General features: G+C 40.2%; 5 protein-coding genes across 9 annotated transcripts; 1 reads left to right on the top strand and 4 right to left on the bottom strand.

Moving 5' to 3' along the window:
* Positions 1–7: 7 nt before the first annotated feature.
* On the bottom strand, positions 8–3077 carry LOC105279838 (transmembrane protein 64). Its single transcript, XM_011339894.3, has 4 exons — positions 2230–3077; positions 1521–2124; positions 1089–1250; positions 8–1009 (listed from the first exon to the last, which is right to left on the bottom strand). The coding sequence occupies exons 2-4, from the start codon at positions 2049–2051 to the stop codon at positions 845–847; spliced, it is 858 nt and encodes a 285-aa protein (XP_011338196.1). The 5' UTR covers positions 2052–2124; positions 2230–3077; the 3' UTR covers positions 8–844.
* Positions 3078–3222: 145 nt separating this feature from the next.
* LOC105279837 lies at positions 3223–5471 on the bottom strand. The gene is made up of 6 exons (XM_011339891.3): positions 5282–5471; positions 4958–5120; positions 4613–4844; positions 4137–4271; positions 3721–3872; positions 3223–3582 (listed from the first exon to the last, which is right to left on the bottom strand). Exons 1-6 carry the CDS (start codon positions 5450–5452, stop codon positions 3500–3502), a joined length of 936 nt encoding a protein of 311 aa, XP_011338193.2. The 5' UTR covers positions 5453–5471; the 3' UTR covers positions 3223–3499.
* LOC105279839 (meiotic recombination protein REC8 homolog) lies at positions 5349–7810 on the bottom strand. 3 transcript variants are annotated; one of them, XM_011339896.2, is made up of 6 exons: positions 7699–7810; positions 7287–7431; positions 7072–7196; positions 6768–6943; positions 6110–6165; positions 5941–6021 (listed from the first exon to the last, which is right to left on the bottom strand). In XM_011339896.2, the coding sequence occupies exons 2-5, from the start codon at positions 7427–7429 to the stop codon at positions 6163–6165; spliced, it is 447 nt and encodes a 148-aa protein (XP_011338198.1). In that variant the 5' UTR covers positions 7430–7431; positions 7699–7810; the 3' UTR covers positions 5941–6021; positions 6110–6162. The 3 variants fall into 3 exon arrangements, with proteins under 3 accessions (XP_026827324.1, XP_011338198.1, XP_011338197.1); XM_011339895.2 differs by lacking the exon at positions 7699–7810 and having other exon boundaries at positions 7287–7463; XM_026971523.1 differs by lacking the exons at positions 7072–7196; positions 7287–7431; positions 7699–7810 and adding an exon at positions 5349–5608 and having other exon boundaries at positions 5861–6021; positions 6768–6906.
* A 948-nt stretch (positions 7811–8758) lies between these two features.
* On the bottom strand, positions 8759–22973 carry LOC105279841 (neuroguidin). 3 transcript variants are annotated; one of them, XM_026971522.1, is made up of 12 exons: positions 22579–22973; positions 22289–22487; positions 22044–22186; positions 21825–21895; positions 21613–21753; positions 21295–21462; positions 21126–21211; positions 20838–20960; positions 20616–20756; positions 13135–13672; positions 12593–12943; positions 8759–12511 (listed from the first exon to the last, which is right to left on the bottom strand). In XM_026971522.1, the coding sequence occupies exons 2-12, from the start codon at positions 22397–22399 to the stop codon at positions 12444–12446; spliced, it is 1941 nt and encodes a 646-aa protein (XP_026827323.1). In that variant the 5' UTR covers positions 22400–22487; positions 22579–22973; the 3' UTR covers positions 8759–12443. The 3 variants fall into 3 exon arrangements, with proteins under 3 accessions (XP_026827323.1, XP_011338199.1, XP_011338200.1); XM_011339897.3 differs by lacking the exons at positions 20616–20756; positions 20838–20960; positions 21126–21211; ... (4 more) ...; positions 22289–22487; positions 22579–22973 and adding an exon at positions 14311–14514 and having other exon boundaries at positions 8759–12519; XM_011339898.3 differs by lacking the exons at positions 20616–20756; positions 20838–20960; positions 21126–21211; ... (4 more) ...; positions 22289–22487; positions 22579–22973 and adding an exon at positions 13770–14207 and having other exon boundaries at positions 8759–12519.
* LOC105279842 (transmembrane 9 superfamily member 4) lies at positions 14920–19851 on the top strand. The gene is made up of 10 exons (XM_011339900.3): positions 14920–15074; positions 15751–16001; positions 16144–16290; positions 16371–16526; positions 16747–17021; positions 17086–17304; positions 17389–17546; positions 17733–17992; positions 18156–18339; positions 18445–19851. The coding sequence occupies exons 1-10, from the start codon at positions 15069–15071 to the stop codon at positions 18682–18684; spliced, it is 1896 nt and encodes a 631-aa protein (XP_011338202.1). The 5' UTR covers positions 14920–15068; the 3' UTR covers positions 18685–19851.
* Positions 22974–23237: the final 264 nt, after the last annotated feature.

The raw sequence follows: 23237 nt of genomic DNA, 5'->3' as shown, positions 1-23237 counted from the left end.
CGCTGAGTTGGTTAAAGAATGTCAAATTTATTTTTTTTCTTTTTCTTCTGTTATCACCGAGAAAAAGCATTCTCTCCGCAAGAGAGAATCGTACAGGGATAATCTTATTAATATACATCTTTCTTTTACAATTATTAATATACAATTATGTATAACCATATATATATATAACATAATTAAATATATAATATACAAATGAAGTATATCGGACGAGAAGGCAGACAAATGCACGAATATTAATATTGCGTTAACAAGAACAGATCCTGAACACGAAGAGAAATGAGAAGACCAATAATCATCAGTAATATGTTGAAGGTATAATAAATGTAAAGTTTCAGTCTCTATTATTAACATTAAATGTATATATATATGAGCAATATATATATATATATATATATATATATAAATTATAGTATACTCTTGCAAGGAAGCTTTATACACCGGATTCGCATAATTCTGTCGTCTCCCCCTTGCTCTTTATCACTTTTATCAAAATATATAATACATACACGCATTCCGTGGATAACATCACGCATCTTGTTCAACTTTGTTCGTTACTAAACTTACGTTAACTTTGGTAAGACTTATCGCGTTATCCTCGACGAGAAATATCTTTATATATATATATTTCGTACATTTTCATTTTCAAAAAAACCTAGACTCTTCAGCAGCACCATCGATACGTTTTTTGCGAAATACATTTCTGGAAGTACGTAAGAAGAAACAAGAATATCGAGTAAAAAAAGAAGTAATATCAACAAACGTTAAAAATAATCTCTTATAATAAAATCGTAAGCAATCGTCTGATCGTCGCTTATACGTATACAAAAATCTCATAAAAATATTACGCGATGAGATTCGTTAAAATGATCTTCGAGTCCGGCAGACCATCGAGAATGTAGTGAGGCGAGTTCGCCATAGACGCTAGATCGGCTTCGAACAACGTCAGTTGAAGCTCCTTCCGCGCTTTCTGTACAATATAAACCATAAGCGAGACTCCTACTAATATCTGTAAGAGGCAACAGCAACAGGTCATTATTCTGTCACTTAACTGGCGAGAATGGAGTGCGAGAGCGCGTGTAACGCACCTGGAAGCAAAAGACTACGTAGCCCGTGGCTGCCGTCGACCTATCTTCCAGCACGTCCTGCATCGATCTCAAACTGCTACCCAGATAAACGTTTACCAGCTGGGCGGGCAGTAAACCTATCGCACTAGCTGCGTGGTAATGAAATCCACCTATGTTACTGACCTAGTAAACGCATGTAAAAATATGTATACACACACACACACACACACACATGTAATATTGATTCCACATATCAGAGATATACTGCATGATATGGAGCATTTCATAATCTGCGATTTTAATTCTAATAATAATTTTAATAATTCTTCTATGCAATTAAATTAAAATAGAAAAGTTTAAATTTCAATGATCATCTAGCAATTTTCTGCAAGACTTCTTATTTAATTATATGTGTCGAGAAAAATCAAGAGAATGATTTGCACAAGTACTCACTGCAAAAATAGTGTTTTGGAGACCAAACGGGATCGGCGTGAGTCGCGCGAACAGCACTATCTTGAAGGCCTGTGGACCAGAGATGACGCGTAGGATCGCCCTTGCCGTGTCGCTCTGCAGAAGGGCGCCGATCGGCAGCCTGGTGGACAGCAGTCCAAGAGTAACATGAGCGATCGCGATGCCCAGATTAGCGGACAATATGACAATCGTCATGCCGCGCACCACGCCGAACAGGTAGCCACTGGCGACGATGAGGAACAGGTAACCGATCACGATCGGGAACGACACCACCGTGAACAGGCCGATGAAGATCACGGCGATGATCCAGGCATTCTGATGCTCGATCCAGTAGAGCAGCACCTTGATATAATCCCTGCAGACGAAGACTATGGCTCCGAGGAAGGCAAGGGTCGCGATCGTGATCGCGACGTAGCATATCGAGTTCGAGCTGATACAGCTAAACGGTATCGCCGAGCTCTTGGAAGAGCGCATCCCAGTCTCGACTTCATCTATATCGATGATCTGATCCATGTTTGGATTGAGTTCTCTAACTGTATCCGCCGTTGCGTATCAACGAGTCGTTCCCCAACAGTGATGATGTGCTCTTGAAGGTAAAGGATAATCAGTGAGTTTGACAGGTAATCGGTAGCTGAAGCGGTTCAAGCAGAGCTGAAGCAGAGTGTAAACGAGAGACTGAAGATAATTTTACCTTGATTGAAGGAACGAGCGATTTTGCACGTCGACGCATAATCATCCGTGGTAGACATAAATCTCAGAAATAACACGAGCCATGAAACTGCAGTCTGGACGCACCGCTTGGCAGCATAACGTGGCAATAAAACTGACGAAGACGGAGAAACCGTTACGTTACGTTGCGGAAGGAACGTACGCACGGGCGGGTGTGACTTAACCGTTATTCCGCATTGCGAGCACGAAGTTCTCTCACTAATCGTCGTCACTTTGATAGAAATGAAAAAAATGTATAATCTCAGGCTTCAATTAAGTGACGACGACTCCGCTGTTGTCAAACAACGACGAACGATTGCAAACAATCGGGAAAAGCGTGGCAGACGGCCATGAACTACGAGACAAAGTAAGAGCGCGCATCTGCGTGCTCCGGATACATGTGAATCAATGGAATGAAGTTGGGCACGCATCGAAAGCACATTTGCATCGCGTCTGGCTATTCGTCAAGTTGACGGTCCGAAGCGAACAAGAAAGATAAATCCTTCACGTTACAACAGCTCGGTAGTCCGCACGCTGCATGTACCAAGCTTTGATTGATATTAGGTGGATAAGAGCATTATAAAGGCGACATCAGTCTCTGTCTTGAAGATCTATGGACCATTCAGTTACCTCTAAATACGTGTGATTGGTCCCTCGTTATTTATTTTATATACAGAGATATTCGAATCTTAAAATATTAATTTCATAAAAGCGTTTTTATAAAAACTTAACTGCAGTTAATGATTAATTAACTGATTATGTCATTATGATAAATTAGAAGCAACCAGTTAAGTTTCTATAAACTTCAATATTTCTTTAATACTATTTCGTAAGAAATGCTTATACTGTAAAGATCAATTGTATATCTACATATAAATTAGAAATAAAATATTTGTTACTTACTAATCCATGTACGTGTATTTCAAAATGAAAATTTAGATTTGCGGAAGGTGAGAAGTGAAACATCCCATAATTAATAAAATACTGCGACATAAAGCGACATTTATTTCACATTTTAACTCTAGCCGCGATACAATACTGCGTTATAATTCAGTATTTAGGTAAATAAGTATTTGTACAAATATATTATACCGACCATAGTAACAATAAAGAATACACACCATCACCAAGAATACCACAAAACAATAAAGAATACAATAGAAAAAACAATTATAATGAATTCGACAAAAATTAATAATTTAAAAAGTCGGCGTTAGTATTTGAGAATCAATTAATATAATACGTTTTACAATTTAGTCGAAATAAAGTTTCCTGATCCAGAGAGTACGGTAGCAAGCGCTCTGTCGCAGAACGAGCTTCTTCTTCGCATGTAGAACTATATTGAAACTAACTTATTAATCAAACGTGCCTCCGACATTGGATTAATATAATAAAGAATTAATTTAGAGAATATTGATCATTATTTTTTATCATCATCATCATTAGAATATATTGTAAACGAGGAGATATTTACCAAGTATGTTGAAAACATGAACAACATCGTTTGTCGAGTATGTATCTCTTGGGATGAAGTCGTTAAATTTGACAACTTCCCGATCGCGCCACAAGACCTCCAACATAGCCAGAACGTCCTGAACTGTCAGAGGTACGGACTCCGCCGCAATCCTTGAGTCGACAATAAGAACAATATTATACATTCTTATTATATACCAAACAGTATTTTTTCATAGCAGGCTTGAGACAACAACGCGCTGAGTCTCGTGCAACTGCAGTAGACGCGCACTCAAAGATCCTGTTTTTTTGGTTTTTTTTTTCAATTCGTGATTATCGATTCTCGAAGTATTTGTCTATGAAAAGCCTGGATCAGTATTGACAACTTAGAACGTTGTTACGTCAAGCTCTAGCAAAAAGAAAATAATTTCAAATTACGGGGTGGAAGATTTCGAGACGCGATCTCTTATTTCCGATTGATGCCATCGTTTCTCCAGCATAACTTTGACATCGGGGAGGCTGTTTGCATCCGCGTCATCTACTTTCATCTCGACATTTTGCACACGCTCGGCGCTGAAATAATTTAATTAAATAAATATTCAACAACTCAGGAAGAAGTGTCGAGAAAAATGATAATAATGATAAATAAAAACTACTAGTCGAGTTTTGACTTTTTGATTTCAATCTTGAATTTTTGATTCTTGATCATTAGTTTCATACTGCTAATTAACGGTTCCATTTTATCAATTAAAATTGTATAATATTCAGACATTTCAAATTTTCGAATATTGTACAATTCTAAGATAAATGATAAAAATATGTATGTCGACAATCGCATTATCTACTTGGCTGTACGATTTTAATTAGTTTTGTATTCTTGTATCTTCATAATCTTTGATAATACAGAGACTCACTTAATATCTTGCTCTGAAATGGCCATGTCTGCCTCTGCTAACGGCACCGTTGATGCCTCACAACTGTCGCGTGCCGTTGCCGTTTCCGCCATCTGAATATCGGAGGGAGGGATGTTCGAGATGCTCTCCATGGCAGTACCATCGGCAGCAGTCGTGGCCTGCACATTTCCAAGCGTACTCCATTCCTCCATAGGATGATCCAGCCTGCTCGTCGCGGCTCGTATTTCTTGCACTGAAAGAAATACGTAAGTCCTTCAGGTTACATCGCAATATCTTATTTATATCGTACATCGTTAACGTAAATGCCTAAAAATTGTTCACTGTCTACACAGATCTACATCATACTTGACATGACTGCGTCCTCTTGGTCTGGAGCCGTGAATGGGCCTCTAACGTTATCAGCAAACAGATCATACAGTTTGCTGGCCCACCGCTTGGGCTGGTGCGAAGGTCGATCGAAGAGTTCCATCGCTGGTGGCGGACGATGCACTTGCGGCAAGTCCATTTGCTGAAAATAAGGAAGAGTGGTTTATAATCGAAACTTCTGTGGTCTCCATCAGACGAAAATGTTTACGATATTGTATTTATTTATTGACGTTTCTGGACGTTTTTTTGTTTTTAATTTGCATGCGTGCAAATCGTGCAAAACTAAGTAATCTGAAAACCCACCGATTTGCAATAAATTCTTGTATTCTGATGCCACTCCTTGAGCGACTTGTCCTCCAATCTGATTTTCTTATCGATAGCTTTGCCTCTCTTTGGCTGCTTCTTGCTTTTGAAGAACTTCGGATGCACAGGCTCCAGTTCCATGTCTAATTCTGCTCGTTGTACGGCAGGCATCTATTCCTCGGGTAATGGAGAAGCTGATGCCACTGTCCCTTCCACAAGTATCTGGGGTACTGTCACATCCTCCAAAGGAACAGAAGGCTCAGCTGTGGCAGACAACTGGGCTACTACATCCTCCAAAGGAACGGGAATCACATCCTCAAAGGATAACTGTAAATAACATATAAAAAATAATAGTTAAGTAAAAGAATTAATGATAATATTATTATACGATTATACGAAGAGGAGAACAAGACAAAAGGGTGACAAAATTACAAAAAAGGAAAGAAAAGATGTGATTAACAATGAGAAACAGTTGATCTATTAATTTGAAATGTTCACACTGTCTCATGATGTTAGTCATAATAATTACACACACACACACACACACACACACACACACACACGAATAAATATACGTACACGTCTTCGTTTTGTAGGTGTTTCCACTTGCGGATGTGTCTGTCGTTTTTGCGGAGTCACAGACACTTTTCCATCGTATTTCGATTTACTTGTCGACCCATGCGCAAGTACCGAAGGATACCTGAGGATTCCCCGAGGCGACTGTATCTCTCGATGGGCCTCTGTTAACCAAATTTAATTTAATTTAATTTAATTTGATATGACAAAACAATGTATATTATATACATGTGACGTATCCGCTTATCCTACCTTCTGCGATTTCGCTGACGTCTCTGTTTCTGTTGTCGTCTGCATTTTGCATGTCACTACAAAGAATATGATTATATCAAAACAAATTATTATTTCTTCTGTGCATTTTAATTAATAGACAGAAAATTAAAATTATTATTCCTTCTGTAATTTTAATTAATTGTGATTAATCATGAAATTGATTTGGATTAAATTTTAGAGCAAGATAAAAGGTAACACAAAGTAGAAAATAATAAATGGTGCAGGATGTGAAGCTTGTTATATATATTGCGTGAAGAACTTTTGCGATTTAGGGATTGGGATCAGCCGTTACGGTACAAGGAAGACACAGGAATCAGGCACTAACAATGCGATCTCGCCGTTACGATTGAATAAGAATTCCAGCTCGTCATCGGTGAGTACGCCAAAATTCAGGTGCGCGTCTTGCATCTGCATAAACGAAAGCAAATTCAGGATCCGTTGTCTATAGACAAGCGAGCAAAGTCAAAGCAAATCATTGAACCTAGCATATTGGAATCTGAGGAACAGTGTAAGCATATATATTATGGAATCTAAGGAACAGTAGGATGATCTGCTGAAAGAGATATAAAATTCGCTGGAAAATACATTTCCCAATGTGCGCAGCTATGACTAACTGACCCATTTAAAGTCTACGTACCATCATTTGCGATTCGACATCTTCCGGAAGAAGGTGCAGATCTTCGCGCGAGGGATCCGGTAATAAATTCTCATTTGCCACAGGCAACTCCATTGTGATATCGAGAATTTGTACCACATCGAAGTCCTCCTCTATCGAAAGCTCGTCGAGTGTTTGCAACACCATTGAAATATCTTCTAAAAAAGCAACAAAAACAAATATATATATATATTATTAATAAATTTAAGTAAACTCATCAGCAGTAAACTAGCCAGAGATGTATCACACATACATACACACACACACACACACACACACCACTCACTTTGATAGCATGTTATCTGATACTGATGAATCTTAATGATACCCCACAGCAATTGCGATGAGAGGTACAAGCTGAATCTCTGTCTTGCGCCGCCGCGCTGCTGGATTATCTTTAAAATCTCTTCACTGTCAATATACGATTGGCAAAATGTTAGAAGTGAAAGAATGTTATATATGTGTAGAGCATAGTATATGTTATGAATGCGAACGACATACGAAATTCTTATGACGTCTAGCTTCTTTATCGCATCGGAATTATAATGTCTCTTAAATAATTTCTGGCTGAGCGTTGCAGCGAGCCAGCAAGGGGCCAATTTGCCCCTGCGACGGTGGGAAAGTAGGTCGACGAGATAGAACATATCTAATACGAACAATTTATATTATTTGTATGTTAATAAACATTAATACAAATATCATATTTGGAAACAATTAATATATACGCAGAAGATTAAAACGAAAATCAAATAAAATAATTAAGTTAACTGTACGATCATGAAGACAGTGAAAAAAAATGAAGGCAGAAATTACCTCACGATTATCAAAGATATCTTTTAAATAATAATAATTAGTTGTTATTAATTTAAGGAATGAATTATATATAAGCAAGATATTAACAAGAAGTTTTTACTTTTCAATTAATTTCGTGGTCTCTCCGGAATGTAAGTAGAAACTTGCTACTGCCGTTGACCGTTGAAATTATTCGAAATCAAGCGCAAAGTGCCTCCAACTGTACATACATCAACTGCTATCACTTGAATGCACTCCTTGCATTTTTTCAATACTGTTCCTTCTTGTTTCGCTTTCTAGTGTTTAGATATATTAGGTAGTTTAGTTTTAAAATAGAAATTTTATTTTCTATTTAAAGTATAATTACAAGATCCAATTTTTAAACAATTTTTTGAATTATAAGTGATTTTCGAATTGGGAAAATGCACGCCGGAATCAGTAAGATGACTATCTCTAAGAAATAGAGAACAATTAGAATTACAGATATTTCGGATATTAGTAGATCGGATAATCTATTCGGATCATGATATTTATAAATATAATTGTCTTTTATGCAGAATTCATTCTTCGTCTGAAACATTTGACGACCAATAGAAAACTTTGTTCTCTAGGAATTCTGATAAGCGATATTTTTTTTTACTAGGATCCCTAGAAAATAAAATCTGAACCTGGAACATTGGGTAAAACAACATCAATGTCGTAAGAACTCAAAAAATAGCGCTTTGTCGTTTAAGATAAGCGCACGATAAATATTATTCGAGATTCGTAATTGAATCGCGACTGCCGAGAAAGGAATTAAACAACTAAAGAAACTAAAGGAACAGCACTCGAGCAGCAGCACGAGTGACACCTTCGCGCAGGCGCGGGACGTTACGACCGCGGTCGCGGCGCCGTGCGTTGCGTCTCTAGTCGTGACGCAACGCATACGCCCTGATCATATTGCGACCAACTTCATGCGATACATGGGAGACGGGAATTTTATTGTCCACTTCTCTACGCTAAAAAAAGAAAACCAAAAAGAAAATGAAATAAAAATTCAATATCTTGCTCTCGCTTCTTTAAATAAAACTTAAAAATAACTAAAACTTAAATAATACTTGAAAAAAATCTTTAAAAAGTTACACTTGTATTTTATAGGATTTATATCGAATGACGGTGATGGAAAATGATTGTTAATCGCATTTTATGACATTGAAAACATTTTATTCAGTCAGTAAGAAGCATTCTACATGATGATAATAATAATCATAGTATAATTCGTGATGATAATAATAATAATCATAATAATTCATTCGTAATAACCACAGTTTGTAAATGTACAAGGTAAATTCTTTCTCTCTCACTCTCTCTCTCATTCTCATATTCTCATGCTCTCCTCTCTCGCAGATTCGCTCGCTCACACGTTGAGAATTGTCACATTTGTATAGTGTACATAAAATTACAGAAAGATTTCACCAATATATCAAATCAAACATCGTACACCTTCAAAGACTATGAATGTAGTCAATAAATCATCCCTATCATCATCTCTGCTGCAAAGATACTTCTTGATACTTCGTTTTCTTTCTTTCTTTTTTTTTTCAGTTCGGCATTCGGCAGCGTTGTTGGATTTGAAGGACTACTCTCTTTTTTCTTTTTAAAAGTCCACAGCGGCCGCGTTCCCGTGACACCTCCCATAATACATTTGTACATTTGTAGGTCCTTTCTCCCGCCAACCATGGGAAATACAGGTAGAGGCCCAGTCGAGTCTTCGATTGCACAAGAAACAACAACGATATAAAGTGCGTCTACTCTTATCTTCTTCCTCAATAAATTCCAGTTTCGGGTTCCCACTTTGCTCCCTTCTGTTAAAAACTTGAAACCGACTTGGAGCGAACAAAAGTCTCGAGCACCGGTTGTGAGAACTCCCACTCACGCGAGTGAGAAGGCTCTCGCAAATCAGGAAACGATACTCGTACTCCGGACCTATCCTCTACCCGTGCGGTATTCCCGTTACAAAATTTCAGCCGTTTCCCAGGGTCGGGCAGGCAACTAGGCAGATAGAATTGATATTTAAGGCGAACAAGACTCTGCGTACGTCGGCTCTCAACGAAGCTCGGTGCGGAACACGCGTAAAGGAAAACCAGTCGGTAGTTGACAGCGCACAACGTAACGACAATCGAGTAGGGATCCGGGCAAAGTTACGGTAACAACAGAGAGCGAGCGTGGCCGCCGCGGAATTGCTATTACTGTAAATCCATATTTCTATTGATTTGAGGTAGTGTAGTCAATGTAATCCTATTACCTTGCTGCTATATGTTGCATGTGTGGATATGTGTGTATCGTATGAATACTCCTTCGCACGTCTACCGCGCTGCGACCGCCAGCCCAAGCGCCCCGCCCGCGCAAGCTGTGTACGCGTGTGTGTAAAAAACCAGTATGCGTGTCGGACCGCAGATACATCGTGAATAGAAAATGTTGTAAAATGGTACAGGCCATCGGAGAGAGAGTTTATGTACTACGCTTCGTCTATTGCAAGTGGACCGCGCGACGGACCGGCCCGATCCATCGACGCGTACGGCAGTAATCGAAATCCTCCAGCGAAGCTGTATAAAAAACGACGGAGAGGCTCTCTTTGGGCTCGCGGCTCGCGCCGGCCGTAGGCGTGCTTCACGAAATTATCGTCTATGCAATGGAGTATGAGGAAGCCGAACGTCGGACAAATTCCCATCGAGACCCCCCATCGAGTCCCGACTCCACTCGCGCGCGCGAGTATCTCAGTCGTGCCGCGCGCAGTTGTACGCGAAGAGCGTTTTATTTTTGTTCTCTCTTTGTTTTCCTTAATAGAACTCGTCCGCGACAAATCCGTCCGCAATTCGGCGTTTTCAACACTTCATTTCAATACCAAATACGACAAGGCTGCTGACATTAGGCTTGCTAGCACTTTGTAAATAATGCCCAGCGATTGTGCTATTTTGTTAAGTTTCTCTTTAACTATTACTTCATGAATAATCATTATCACATTTTTTCTTTTTTTTCTCTTCTTTTAATTAATCGTCCACGCGAAGATCGTCGGAGGGAGGGGGAGGCGCGTGGCACATCGTCGGCGCCGTGCCAAGTCGGCTCAATCTATGAACACTTCTGTAAAAAATATAATATCTATAGATGGTTGAGCCCCTGGCCAGCATACGCAGCGAATTAAGTCGAGTTTACCTCTAGCAAGGGATCTCTCGCGGGATCACTTCTGCATGGAATGAGCAATGCGGCTAACGTATACATCTAAACACGTACGTGTCCTTTGCGTGGAACAACGTATCACCCTCGTTCACGCCTCTCTTTCTCTTTCTCCCCGCTTTCTCTCAGCTACTTCGAAAAGGAACATCACACTCGGGTCCCGCCACGAAGCGAGGGCCCGCGTTTAACAACGTTAAAAGAATGCAACCTATTTAAGAGGGACTGGCAACAACGATTCCATCCCTCCCGCGCGCAGTTTGATTGTACAAATATTTATCAATTTGCAGAAGTGATATTCGCTTCAAGTCTTCTTTCGTTCGTTCGTTTGTTCGTTCGTTCGTCCGTCCGTCCGTTCGTTCGTTCGTCGGACCGTATATCCGTATCGTGTGATATGACAAGCTCCCCCTCCTTCTTCGGGTCTGAGAAATTAAACAATCAGTCAATCGAAATCAAATCTGAGAACATGACGACAATTTTGAATTTTGACACGCTCGTGTTATCCTTATATTACCATCAATATAAGTTTAACGACTTAAATTCAACACAAAGACAACAGATATACAATGCACAAGCACATTGTAGTAATAATAAAAAAAGGAAAAAGAAGAGAAATGAGACTTAACGTAAAAACATGACTCACATCCAAAATGTTCATAATAGCCTCAACAGTTTCACCAGGGGAAAAACACAAACGAAACATACATATAATATAGTAAAACTAGTAACTACTTCACTACACTAAGACAGCGAGAAAATCCTAAGACATGCGATATCGACGAAACATCGTTTTTGCTTCATTTTTTTTCTTTGCCTGTTTCCTAAAAGTTGCGCCGAGTGCGTGCAGTTTCCGGAGAATGAAATTTTTTCTTCTTTTTCTTTTCTTTTTTCTTCAATTTCGAGTATCCTGACTCGTTTTTCTTTTGTTTTTGGTTTTTGTGCAGTTTGTTGAATGTCTTGTGATTTTTACGCTTCCGTTAACAATTAATTCAATATCGTCTCTCCTGCTATGTTTACTGATTTTTTTCCTCCTCCCGCAATCCTTCCTATGTACCCTTTTCGTTTCCTTATATAGCCGGAGAATATTTCAAAATAAAGCAGAACAATATCTCTGCTTTTCAACTTTTACGTGTAATTCGCAATTTTCAATCTTGGAGCCCGTTAAATCCGCGCCACTCGATCCAACGTTATTTACGATATACGCTATTGCGACACATAATTTCCATTAAGCTCGTATGTGCCGTCGTATGCTTGACGTTTCTTGGGTTTTTTTTTTCTTTTTTTCTTTTTACCGCGCATTCATCAAGTATTACCGTTCCCGATGGATCTTATGTACCCCCCAAACTCCACAGATCAAAATTGATCTCTCGGACAACAGTTAAAGATTAAAATCATTATTAACTAGAATTATCAATTACACGACCATTAGTATGTCTTATACAGTAATAAATTACCATCGTGCTATTTTTTTACTCCACCGTCGACACACGTTGTCTTTTTCTTTTTTTTTTTCCTTTTTATTACTAGACGTTACGACGTTTTATTTTTAGCTTAACTTAGTAACGAGTATTAGTGGCATCTGCTTTTGTTTCGAAGAAGAAGTCGAGTAAATTCATTTTTCTTTTTTTTTCCCCTTTTCGCTCTTTACCTTAATCGTTAAATGCTGTATGAAACTCCGGATCTCGCCAAAGTCCCAATGTCACTTCTTAATGATGCCGTTTTTTCTTGAAACCTGCAAAAAGAGATCACGAGTTTTAGCAGCCACCGCCACGCGATAGCAACCTACTGCGGACAAGATCACTCACTCTTTTTAGCTTTGCCCTTTCTCTGAACCTTTCTCTTCTTGGCGGACTTGGAGGATGACTCTCCGAAAGTGGTGATCTCGTCGCCGAGTGTGCCGAGAGTCGTCATCTGACGACGCCTGTGCTTCTCCTGCTTGGTGACGGGCAGACGCGTCATGTAGTTCTCCTCGTACTCGATCTTCCGTTTGTCCTCGCGCACCAGGATCGCGCGCTTCTCACCCATGCTCTGGCTGTCCTCCACAGGCGCATCCAAGTACTCCTCCTTCAATTCCCGCAGGACAGTGTTCGACACGGCGCGCCTGCGAGCCCTCTCGCCGGCCTTGCGAATTTTCTCCGCCATTGTCTCGTCACCATCTGAAATTTCCAGGTACACTTTTTTTAGTACACGATTTGTTCAAGCAAACAGGAAAGAATTGATTAATCTGAGAGTACCATGACAATCTGCCAGTAAAAATAAATTACATTCAAGATTCAACATCATCATAAACGCCTTCAATACAAAAAATAAAAAAAAATAAAAATCCTGTTGGAAGGAGAAAACTGACCATAGTGCACTGCAGCGAGTTTCGGCGGCACGTAAACGTTGGACTTCCTGGATTGCTGCGTCGTTGATTTGAAGCCGTCCATCTCCTCCTCCTGCTCGCTGTCGGAGTCCTCGCTGTCCAGCTTGGCGACCAGTGCATCGGGATTCGCCTTGAAGTTGCTGGGATCGTCGCTGTTGATGGTGCCGGTCACGGCGGTCTTGACGAGCTTATCTATTTGGTACTTTAGTTTGTGATCTATTGGTCGGATTTTCTCTAGAACAGTCCTGATCTCGATCAGGCGGTCGATCGACGGGTCCCCCTCGATACGCTCGCCGGAACATTTTCTCAGCACGACGTAGGTCAGATTAATGAGATACGAGAGTAACATGTGATACTTCATCTCCAAGAAGCTCAGGCCCTTGTCCGTGGAAATTTCCCCGTTCTTCACGCGAACCAGCATGTTGTCCACCAGCTGGTTCACCTGCAGGACGTTGGCGTTCATCTCTCCCAGCAGGCGGAACGCCTGTGGGAGATCCCTCTGCTCCATCTCGTCGATAGCCTGTAAACATAAACATTGTTAGGAGACCGATCCATCAGTATCACACCGCGGTGCATCACTACACGACGGGATAAAAAAAATTCAGTTCCGCTCTTACGATCATCGTCGTGAATTTCCGAGCGACTGTCCAGGATCACGAAGCACCGTGGCACGTTGCACCGGTTTATTTACGTCGTATCGTATTTTTTACGGATAGGTTAAGCAGAAGCGCGAGGCCCGCGGGCGAATTTTCGCGGAACATTTAGGCACGGCTCGCGAGTCCCGCACGGAGCGCATCGGGTCCAGGTAGAAAAGTCCGTCGCGGACCGCCTACGTCCCGGTAACGTCGTTGTTTCATTCAAAAAACGGAAAACGCGGCAAATTTCGCTCGTGGAAACGCGCTCGGCGGGCAATTTCCGTGCGATTTTCGGCGATTAAGTCGGCCGGTGGTCGGGCACCCACGGAAAAATGTCCGCCGGGGCGAAAGTACGGGAAAAAAGCGCAATAATCTGCTGCCATCTTTCCTATTTACTAATGGATGACAGCGGAAAAAAAAACAATCAAAAATTCCCAATAGAGACCTGGCCAGAAAAATGCGGCGATTTCGCGCGTCGCGGCCGGATAACGCGGCGATAACACTCCGACGACTCGTCACTCACCTGCACCATGCTTTCGTAAGAAAAATTAACCCAACAGACGCATATCCAAACAACGTAACTTGTAATTAAACGAGTCCCCACGTGGGACGATATTTTCCTTTTCGGGGGGGTATATTTTTTCGCTCGGAAAAGTCTGGTCAGTGGAGCGACTGTCAGACAAATCACTATGCACTCTAAACTATCGCTGCCTGAGCATCGAGTCGCACGAACGAGTGTCGTATCATTTTCTCAACCTCACAAAGCACTGACAAACGCGTCTGCCGTGCAGAAAAGTCGCGTTTTACTTCTCAACGGGATGCCACTTCCGCTTGGGCGACAAGCTCAAAAGCGGCGCCATCTTTGAACCAAGCTCCACCGTCTGCGAAGTAAATTCACAAATACGCGTCAGTAAAATCGTTCGATAGAGTAATATCAAGTTACGATAACGTGGAAGAACTTTGGTCATTTCTCGATATTTTCAAGTATATTTTATTCGCAAATGCGACCAGTTCGTCTCTATGAATTCTGTAAAATCGCCGTGTGTCGTCACTTCAGTCCGTTTGAACATCTCGCGCGTCTAGGGACATTCCTAACCTGCGCGGCGATCGTTGCTATTGGCGCGCCGGCGCACCAACGCCTGCGGCCAACTTCAGTGCGTAGCGTACTTCGCTTTTTTTTATGTGATCGGTGGGTGAGCAAGGTGGTGGCGAGATTGAAAGAAGGCGAGACTGCGAGGGACGGCGTGGCGCGCCTTTATCGAAAATATTTAATAATAACGTATGATGGTAGGTGGACAATCGTTGCGTTCGCCCGCCCGTTCGCCCGCACGTTCAAGCGGCTTGATCGCAATCGTAATTACGTGCTCCGTGTTACGTGACACAACCTCGCAACGCGTTTTCTCGCTCCCGATTCGCCGAACGCATTATCGCGATGACAGGCACTATCAAGCAAACATTTTTACGTCGTACCAAATGCACAAATGTCTCCTGCGATTGACGCCCGCGCCCCGTTGTTTTATTTCCGTTTGTCTCTCACGATGCTCGCGCACTGTGTCATTTCTGTACGCGTACATACAGCTTAGCATATCTATGATTCATTCCTTTGATGTCATTGTTTACACGTAGTCACACCGTGGCACTTTCTCTCGATGTGCCTGCTATAAATTCAACTATAAAAAAATATGATAAGATACATTGATTGTAATATTTCTGACGGCGAAAGAGTTCAATGCGTTTGTTGCACAGGCTTTGTTCTGGCACTTTGTATAAAAATCATTGATGCACAATTGTTTTTTCTTGCATAATAAGAAATTTTCTTGTGGATTTTATTTCAATTAAATAAGATATTAATTATACTTTTAATGTATGAGATATATTTATATCAACTTTTAATAATAATTTATATTATCTGAATAATGTTTTAATAACTTTTGTAATTGATGCATTAATTTTTTTTATTCAGGGAAGATTACAGAGGAATGGTGCGGTACTAGTGATAATATCTCTCCTAATCGAGACAAATGGCTTCTATGTACCTGGAGTTGCTCCCGTCGAGTTTAAGAAGGGTCAAAAGATCGACGTTAAAGCTGTCAAAATGACCAGCACTCACACGCAGTTGCCATATGAATATTACTCTCTTCCATTTTGCTTACCTAAGAATGGAACCTTTATTTATAAGTCTGAAAATCTTGGGGAGGTGCTGCGTGGAGATAGGTAACAAATAGTTCTTATTAAAAAAAGAGAGAATATATGATTTCGTAAAAGTTTTAATTTCATCCTCCATTTCCATTTGCACTTGTCGTGAGAGAATTTTAATGATAAATTTAATTTTATTAATCTCCATCTTCGTTTGCAGAATAGTGAATACTCCATATGAGGTCGTAATGGGAGAGGATGTTAGCTGCAGGCTACTGTGTCACGAACCGTTGAAACTGATGACTTGGAACGAGGAAAGCTCCCAACGCGTTATTGAGAGGATCCAGCACGAGTACTCCGTGCATCTGTTAGGATATTTTATTATAACGTGTTACAAGGAAATGTTACAAGTGCCGTGTTATATATTTATATAAACCTGCCTTTCAGATTAATAGACAATTTGCCGGCAGCTACTAAAAAGAAACACAAAGACACGAACAATGTGGTTGTTTATCAAGGATACCGCCTGGGTGGAATAATGAATGATCAAGTGTACATTAATAATTATTTGAAGCTGAAATTAAGCTTCCACAAACATGGCGAGTCAGTATCCTTTCTTTTCTTTTCGTATAATTTAATTTTATGAAAAAACAGAAAACGTGCGATAAATAATAAATATATTTGCTGTAAGAACTAGAATTTGTCAGTGTTGAGACTGTATTGAGAAGGATCAAAGAGTTAAAATTTAATTCAACAAAAATTGCAAAGGAAACCTAGAAACATACGATGATAAAGAAAAGTTATAATCTTGCCTTATTTGTAGGAATGAATTTAGAGTGGTTGGTTTTGAAGTGGAGGCTCGATCAATTGACACGTCTCAATTGAAGTTCGACGGGAATACCTGCATTCTACCGAATGAAGCGAGCCCGCAATTCGTCAATCCAAAAGGCACGAGTCTGCTCTTCCTGTATTCGGTGGAGTGGAAGCGATCAGACGTAAGCTGGGCCAGCAGGTGGGACGTATATTTGGGCATGAGCGACGTCGAGATTCATTGGTTCTCGATTATCAATTCTCTCATCGTTGTCTTCTTCTTATCTGGTAAGTATACGCCATTTATCTCAAGTTCCTGAGAATTTGAACTTTGTATTTTTATTAATCGCAGGAATCCTGACGATGATCATGGTGAGGACACTTAGAAGGGACATAGCTCGTTACAACGCAGGCGAGAGCGATAGCTTGGCGGGCCTGGAGGAGACCATCGAGGAAACTGGCTGGAAACTGGTTCACGGCGATGTATTTCGACCGCCGAGCAACTCGCGTCTATTTGCCGCCGTGATTGGTAGCGGCATTCAGATCTTCTTCATGGCTTTGATCACGATATGTAAGGGGAGATGTTGAGTTCACAGTAATACACCGTAAACTGTGGTCGCTGTACGCGCGTCTAAATTGCTGTCCATTTGCGCAGTCTTCGCGATGCTGGGAATGCTGTCGCCAGCGAGTCGAGGAGCCTTGGGCACCTGTGCGATATTTTTGTACGTGTTCGCCGGTTTAATCGCCGGATATTTCTCGGCGCGTCTGTACAAGACGATGCGAGGTCGAGAGTGGAGAAGAGCCGCTTTACTGGTAAAAATTTATCAGAATTGTAATTATTCAATGTGTAATATACTCGTGTAACGCATCGATGACGGAACGTGTTTCTCTATACGATCATAATTTCCATAATCTTCCATAAATAATTATTACTCAAGTGTTTTGTGTAACAATAATTATTACTAGAATAAGAGATGCTAATAATATTCACTGTTGCAGACCGCGACGTTCTATCCTGGCATCGTCTTCACGACGTGTTTCTTTCTAAATTTCTTCATATGGGGAAAGCACAGCTCCGGTGCGGTTCCCTTTACCACCATGGTGGCCCTGCTGTGCCTCTGGTTTGGCATCTCGTTGCCGCTCGTGTATCTCGGTTACTTCTTCGGTTATCGCAAGCAACCCTTCACGCATCCAGTGAGAACGAATCAAATCCCGAGACAAGTTCCTGATCAGCTGTGGTACATGAATCCCGTGTTATGGTAGGTTGGAAAAAAAATTTGGCTTTATCTTTCTGTTAATAAATCTGTAGGTATGAATAATATACTTGGCATAAAAAAATAATTTTCTTTTACTTATTATTAAGTACTACGAATAATTATTTCTTTCCTCTAGTTGTTAACAAAAAACAAATCTTGCTTGCAGCACGTTGATGGCTGGAATCTTGCCGTTCGGCGCGGTATTCATAGAGCTCTTCTTTATCCTGACCGCACTTTGGGAAAACCAGTTCTACTATCTCTTTGGATTCCTATTTCTCGTGTTTTGCATACTCGTAATCTCGTGCTCGCAGATATCTATAGTCATGGTCTATTTCCAGTTGTGCGGCGAGGTAAGTACAGTGAGAGAACTTGTTATTGCAAGGGCCATTTCCTCATCGATTTGCAGGATATTAATTTAGATAATAATCGTGAATCTTTCAACGTTCCATTTATAGGACTACAGGTGGTGGTGGCGCAGTTTTATCGTGAGCGGCGGCTCGGCGATTTACGTACTGGCGTACTCGGTCTTCTACTTCGTCACAAAACTCGAAATCACCGAGCTGGTGCCGACCCTCATGTACTTCAGCTATACCGCACTGATGGTCCTCACATTCTGGTTACTAACCGGTACGATTGGTTTCTTCGCCGCGTACGCCTTCATCAGAAAGATCTACGCAGCTGTCAAAATAGACTAGTCGAAATTATCATTAATATTATTAAGTAATGCGCGTAAATTTAGATTTTTAATTTAATAGAAAGAAAGGGAGAGAGAGAGAGAGAGAGCGAGCGAATGAAAGAGAGAGAAAGGAGGAAAGAGGTTTGAGTTTTCATACCATGTAGAAACTATAAACGAAATAAGTGCATCTCCATCTTCCATGGAAGTTTAAAGCTGCGACCGTTTTCCACGGGATTTTGTAATTGATGAATATTCGATTTGCCGACGCAAGGTTTCTACATGCTTATCGTTGCGTCCGATCATATCCGATCATATTACGAGCACAGTGGAAGCTCGTGAGATGATGCTTTACACTTTACAAGGTTATTGCGATGGAAATCGAATAGCAATGAAAGAGACACATATGAGAAATTTGATCTTGAAGCATTTTAAAGAAGACCAATTTTCTTACTTCCTATGTGACTTTTATCATTTATTTTACTTGAAAATAAATGATCATCAGTAGCGCTATTTCGAGTAAGGGCAGAACTTGTATCTTTATATATTTCTTCAATCGTTACGTAAACATTTGAAGTTTATTTGCGTAAATAAAAACGATGGTCACGAGATGAGAAATGCGCGAACGTGTGTAGCTCCTGTACGATAGACTTATTTTATTTAACTCTTAATCGCGCGCGCGAGTTTCCTTCATAAGTACTTATGATACACGCATGCACACAAGAGACAGGAAGAAAATAATCAGAGGCAATTTATGGACAGGACATGGATTATATCAATATTTCTTGTCATCGAAGCGGGACAAGAAACTGTAAAAATATTCGAGTGATGTGATATTAGTAAACAGTCAATGTGCGAAAGTATTATGATGAGCCAGTCTAAAGTGTTATCGTTTGTTTCATTTATTGTAAGAACAGGACAATTTTGCAATCGTCTCAGACAATTGTTACAATAATAATAAGCGCAGTGTATAATGTAAAAATGATATGCAAAATTTATGTGTATTTACCTTTGCGTTACGAGATCGATTCTCGCTCCTTAATTTTTAGACGCTCACCGGAAAACCTCTCCGAGCGTCTGATCGCGTTCATTTATATATATCGCGAAATGTCGATCTTTGTCAGAAACATTTATTATGTTGATACTTATATGTATATTATATATGTATAAAATTTTTTTTTTTGGTAAACGTGTTTTGTGTTCCTCGTGGTAGAACTCTATGTACATCGAAGTGAAGATTATCATTACAATTATGATATATTATAATATATCACCAAGTAAGTATTTTATACGTCTCGCTAATGTAAATAATACGTGACAGCGACTGACAGCGTGTACGAACAGAGCGTATAGAAATGTTCTTAAATATTTCCGAGTATTGCCTCCGTATTACAAATCGCATTGTACATAGACTTACTGCAGGCTTGGTTTGAACGTTCAGCAACCGAATTTCTCATGACGATTGACGAGCTACTCAAGGCATCTTCAAGCGTGAATACGTATGCCGTCTCGGCCTGAGTTTTATAATCAAATATATCAGTACGCATGTGAGACTAACATTATAGATGATGATCACGGTAGACTCCACGGGCATGTAACATTTCGCGACGGCATAATTGCTGGGAGTGAAAGTACCCTGAAAAATAAAAAAAAAACCGTTTCTCGATATATCACATATATATATATGTATATATATATATTATAACCCATCCGATAACAAACTGATCGCCTTGAAAGCAGATAGTGATAGCATAAAGGATTTCAATCGTTCCCGTCTTTTTTCTGCGAGTTCAGAAATATTTCAGAACCGTTAAACACGGTCCGCTTCGGGAGAGCGTTGCGTTTTTCAATGTTTTCGAAAAACTAATTGATCTTTCCAGATATCACAAATTCTTTTTCGACGCGAACGACTGTCACTCGATTGACAAGTTAATGTTAACAGAGAAAATTTACCAGCAGGAGAGAAGGATTGACTTTGTTACGCCAACTGAAGGACGAGACTGTGAATTCCAACACGTCGTCGCGATGAATCCTTCTGCAGCCGTGATGGGTGTGGCCGGCAGCTATCAGTCGCGGATTCAGGATATCTAGAAGCTGCAGAACGATCTTTAGGCTTCAGTATCGAATAAACGCGTGCAGGGAAACGCAACCGACTCGCGCGACTGGCAAACGTACTTGTTCCGACGCCTCTTTCGACAGGCACTCCCATCGCTCTCGGAACTTGATGGCCCTTAATTCGTCCGGAGCCTGATCCAGCTCATTGCAGATCTCGTCGGACTCCCGGTACATTGGATAATGCTGGAAAGAAGAACGGCACTCATCGCAGAGGATTTTTTCTCTTCCTACTTAAACGCTAAATTTTTAATCTCTCAACAGGAAGATTGCTATTGAAAGTAACTATTTATAAACTGTAGCGTGTTATGTTGTTTCGAGGAAGGATAGATAGTTTCGTAAAGGACTAACTTGCAGCAATATGGGCCTGCTGTATCTAGAAATCGCGCTTGCGTTGCGGCAGTCGTTGCTCATTTTCCTCGCACATTTCAGATCCTCTGCAACGTACACACGGATAACTCAACCAAAGTCGAACAACCTTCTGGAATACTATTACGATAGTGCATAAGCGATGGCTCACTGGCTAACTTATTCACCGCGATCTCCGTTGGCCGGCACAGGAAACAACCGTCACCTTCCAACGCCATGCTGTTAATCAGCACGAAATGATTGCCTCTTACGCTTACTCGTCGTACGCTCGGACTCTTCAAACCGTTAATGAAGCGTTGACTGCGATACGGCGTGATTGCTGAAAGTATATTCCGAGAATTAACAAGAAGCAATTTAAGAAACATTGAAATATGTTAAATCATGTTTTTCGTTTGACACAATTGTCAAGCACAAAGTTACTCTCCAGTCATCGAAACGAATCCGTAATTCAGTACGTTCTCCACCATACCGTAATGAAATCCCATGTCGTGATTTCCGGCGACGACATAGAGGTGCGTGCCCTCAGGCACGTAAAACAGAGAATGGAATCTTTTTAAGTAATACTCGAACTCCGTAGCACCGCACCATTGCCCCTCATCGAAGACGTCGCCTGAATATTGTGAAACGATAAAAACACACATCTTAAAATATTCTGTGATTGATGATACAAATGTTACGTACCTAGTATGAATACTATATCCGGCCTGTGCAGTGTCATCATAGTTTGAAATGCTCTGTACATCTGCCACTCTCTGAGGCACATTATTCAGCTTATTAAAATCAGCTTTTTCAATGGACGTCATACAATGTTGATATTTATATTAAAATAAAAAATGTCTTAGATAATTTTATATTTAAATAAAAATTGCACCTAAAGATATAGCCTCTTGAAACACAGACCTTCGTAATTTGTCAAACCAGTGGCCCTCTCTGGAGCCTAACAAGTGTGTGTCCGCAATAAACATAGCTCTAACAGGAGTGTCCGTCGCTTTCGCATGTACGGTAAGATCTTCCTTCCGAGCTTCCAGGATAGGCCAGCCACACTAAAAACCAAATGTTGATCCGTAGGCTTATTGATAATAGATCAATGATACTCTCACACAATTCAAGCTTTTAAATAACATAAAAACATTATGAAGATTCACCTGTATAAGTACTACATAATATATGAGATATTCACAGAAGAATAGTATAAATAATACACCTAACAGTGCATTGCGAAGCGTTTTGGAGAGCGATGTCCCGAGATATAACATCTTTCAAAGATTCTTTCAAAGATTCATACAATATTTTTAATTACAATCATCGCAGATCCTTGGTTGCACCATTGCGTCACATCACCAGCTACAAAGCGTGAAAGATGCCAATATACAATAAATAAAAGTAACAAATTTTAAGTTTCTTCACTACAATTATAATAAATACATGCACTCACTTGATGCACAGTGGCGATTCTTTGCAATTTCCTTCGCGCCATTTTCTATTTCATTTTTGAGAAGAAAGCGCCGACAACTTGGGGAAACTGTTTTCATGGGTGCGTTCGGGGAGACGCTATTAGCGCTATGTAGCGCTGAAAATCTATAGTATACGTGACAGGTGACATGACTATAGAGTTTTAGCGCTGATAGTGAGCTCCCCGAACACAGCCATACTGACATATACTGATAGTACAATTCTAACCTAAGTTACTTGACAGCAACAAAACATTCTTAATATCTTTTGATTACAAGAATAAGAAGATAAATAGAAAAAGAAGACAGCGAATTTGATTAAAAATGCTATACTATTCCTTTCTTTTAAACCGTCATTGAATTATATAATAAATGCGAGAACAGAATCTCCTCGCTGAACAGTGTTATCGCAAAATAAAATGTCTGACATATTGCAAAATCGCACTACTTAAGAATAAACCTGTCTTTATTTCTTATTTTTCTTCTAATTCTTTATGTTAAACAATGCTACTCACAAATAAAAAATTTTCCAATTTATCGTTAAATAATGTTGCTTGAAAATGTTTTATTCATCGTTAAGCCCTGTTAAGAAATAAAGTTACATTTGGCCCAGCACTGAGTTTCATTCGGTTTAATTAGCTCA

This window comes from Ooceraea biroi, chromosome 7 (genome assembly GCF_003672135.1).
Source record: "Ooceraea biroi isolate clonal line C1 chromosome 7, Obir_v5.4, whole genome shotgun sequence".
Taxonomy (NCBI): domain Eukaryota; kingdom Metazoa; phylum Arthropoda; class Insecta; order Hymenoptera; family Formicidae; genus Ooceraea; species Ooceraea biroi.
Note: the sequence above shows the minus strand (reverse complement) of the source record. Positions and strands in the feature narration are given on the sequence as shown.

Excerpts from the sequence above, each read along its gene's own strand:
- LOC105279838 (XM_011339894.3), bottom strand. The coding sequence starts at position 2,051 with ATGGATCAGATCATCGATATAGATGAAGTCGAGACTGGGATGCGCTCT. Across the intron at positions 1,251-1,520 it reads TCCAAAACACTATTTTTGCA|GTCAGTAACATAGGTGGATT; the intron begins GTGAGTACTTGT and ends TGCGTTTACTAG. Across the intron at positions 1,010-1,088 it reads ACGTAGTCTTTTGCTTCCAG|ATATTAGTAGGAGTCTCGCT; the intron begins GTGCGTTACACG and ends TGCCTCTTACAG.
- LOC105279837 (XM_011339891.3), bottom strand. The coding sequence starts at position 5,452 with ATGCCTGCCGTACAACGAGCAGAATTAGACATGGAACTGGAGCCTGTG. Across the intron at positions 5,121-5,281 it reads CAAGAATTTATTGCAAATCG|CAAATGGACTTGCCGCAAGT; the intron begins GTGGGTTTTCAG and ends CCTTATTTTCAG. Across the intron at positions 3,873-4,136 it reads GTCTCGAAATCTTCCACCCC|GATTGCGGCGGAGTCCGTAC; the intron begins GTAATTTGAAAT and ends TGTCGACTCAAG.
- LOC105279839 (XM_011339896.2), bottom strand. The coding sequence starts at position 7,429 with ATGTTCTATCTCGTCGACCTACTTTCCCACCGTCGCAGGGGCAAATTG. Across the intron at positions 7,197-7,286 it reads CTAGACGTCATAAGAATTTC|TGAAGAGATTTTAAAGATAA; the intron begins GTATGTCGTTCG and ends GTATATTGACAG. Across the intron at positions 6,944-7,071 it reads TCAGATAACATGCTATCAAA|AAGATATTTCAATGGTGTTG; the intron begins GTGAGTGGTGTG and ends TTGCTTTTTTAG.
- LOC105279842 (XM_011339900.3), top strand. Across the intron at positions 17,305-17,388 it reads CATGGCTTTGATCACGATAT|TCTTCGCGATGCTGGGAATG; the intron begins GTAAGGGGAGAT and ends CCATTTGCGCAG. Across the intron at positions 17,993-18,155 it reads TACATGAATCCCGTGTTATG|CACGTTGATGGCTGGAATCT; the intron begins GTAGGTTGGAAA and ends TCTTGCTTGCAG.
- LOC105279841 (XM_026971522.1), bottom strand. The coding sequence starts at position 22,399 with ATGTTATATCTCGGGACATCGCTCTCCAAAACGCTTCGCAATGCACTG. Across the intron at positions 21,896-22,043 it reads TGGTTTGACAAATTACGAAG|AGAGTGGCAGATGTACAGAG; the intron begins GTCTGTGTTTCA and ends AATGTGCCTCAG. Across the intron at positions 21,463-21,612 it reads CGACATGGGATTTCATTACG|CAATCACGCCGTATCGCAGT; the intron begins GTATGGTGGAGA and ends ATATACTTTCAG.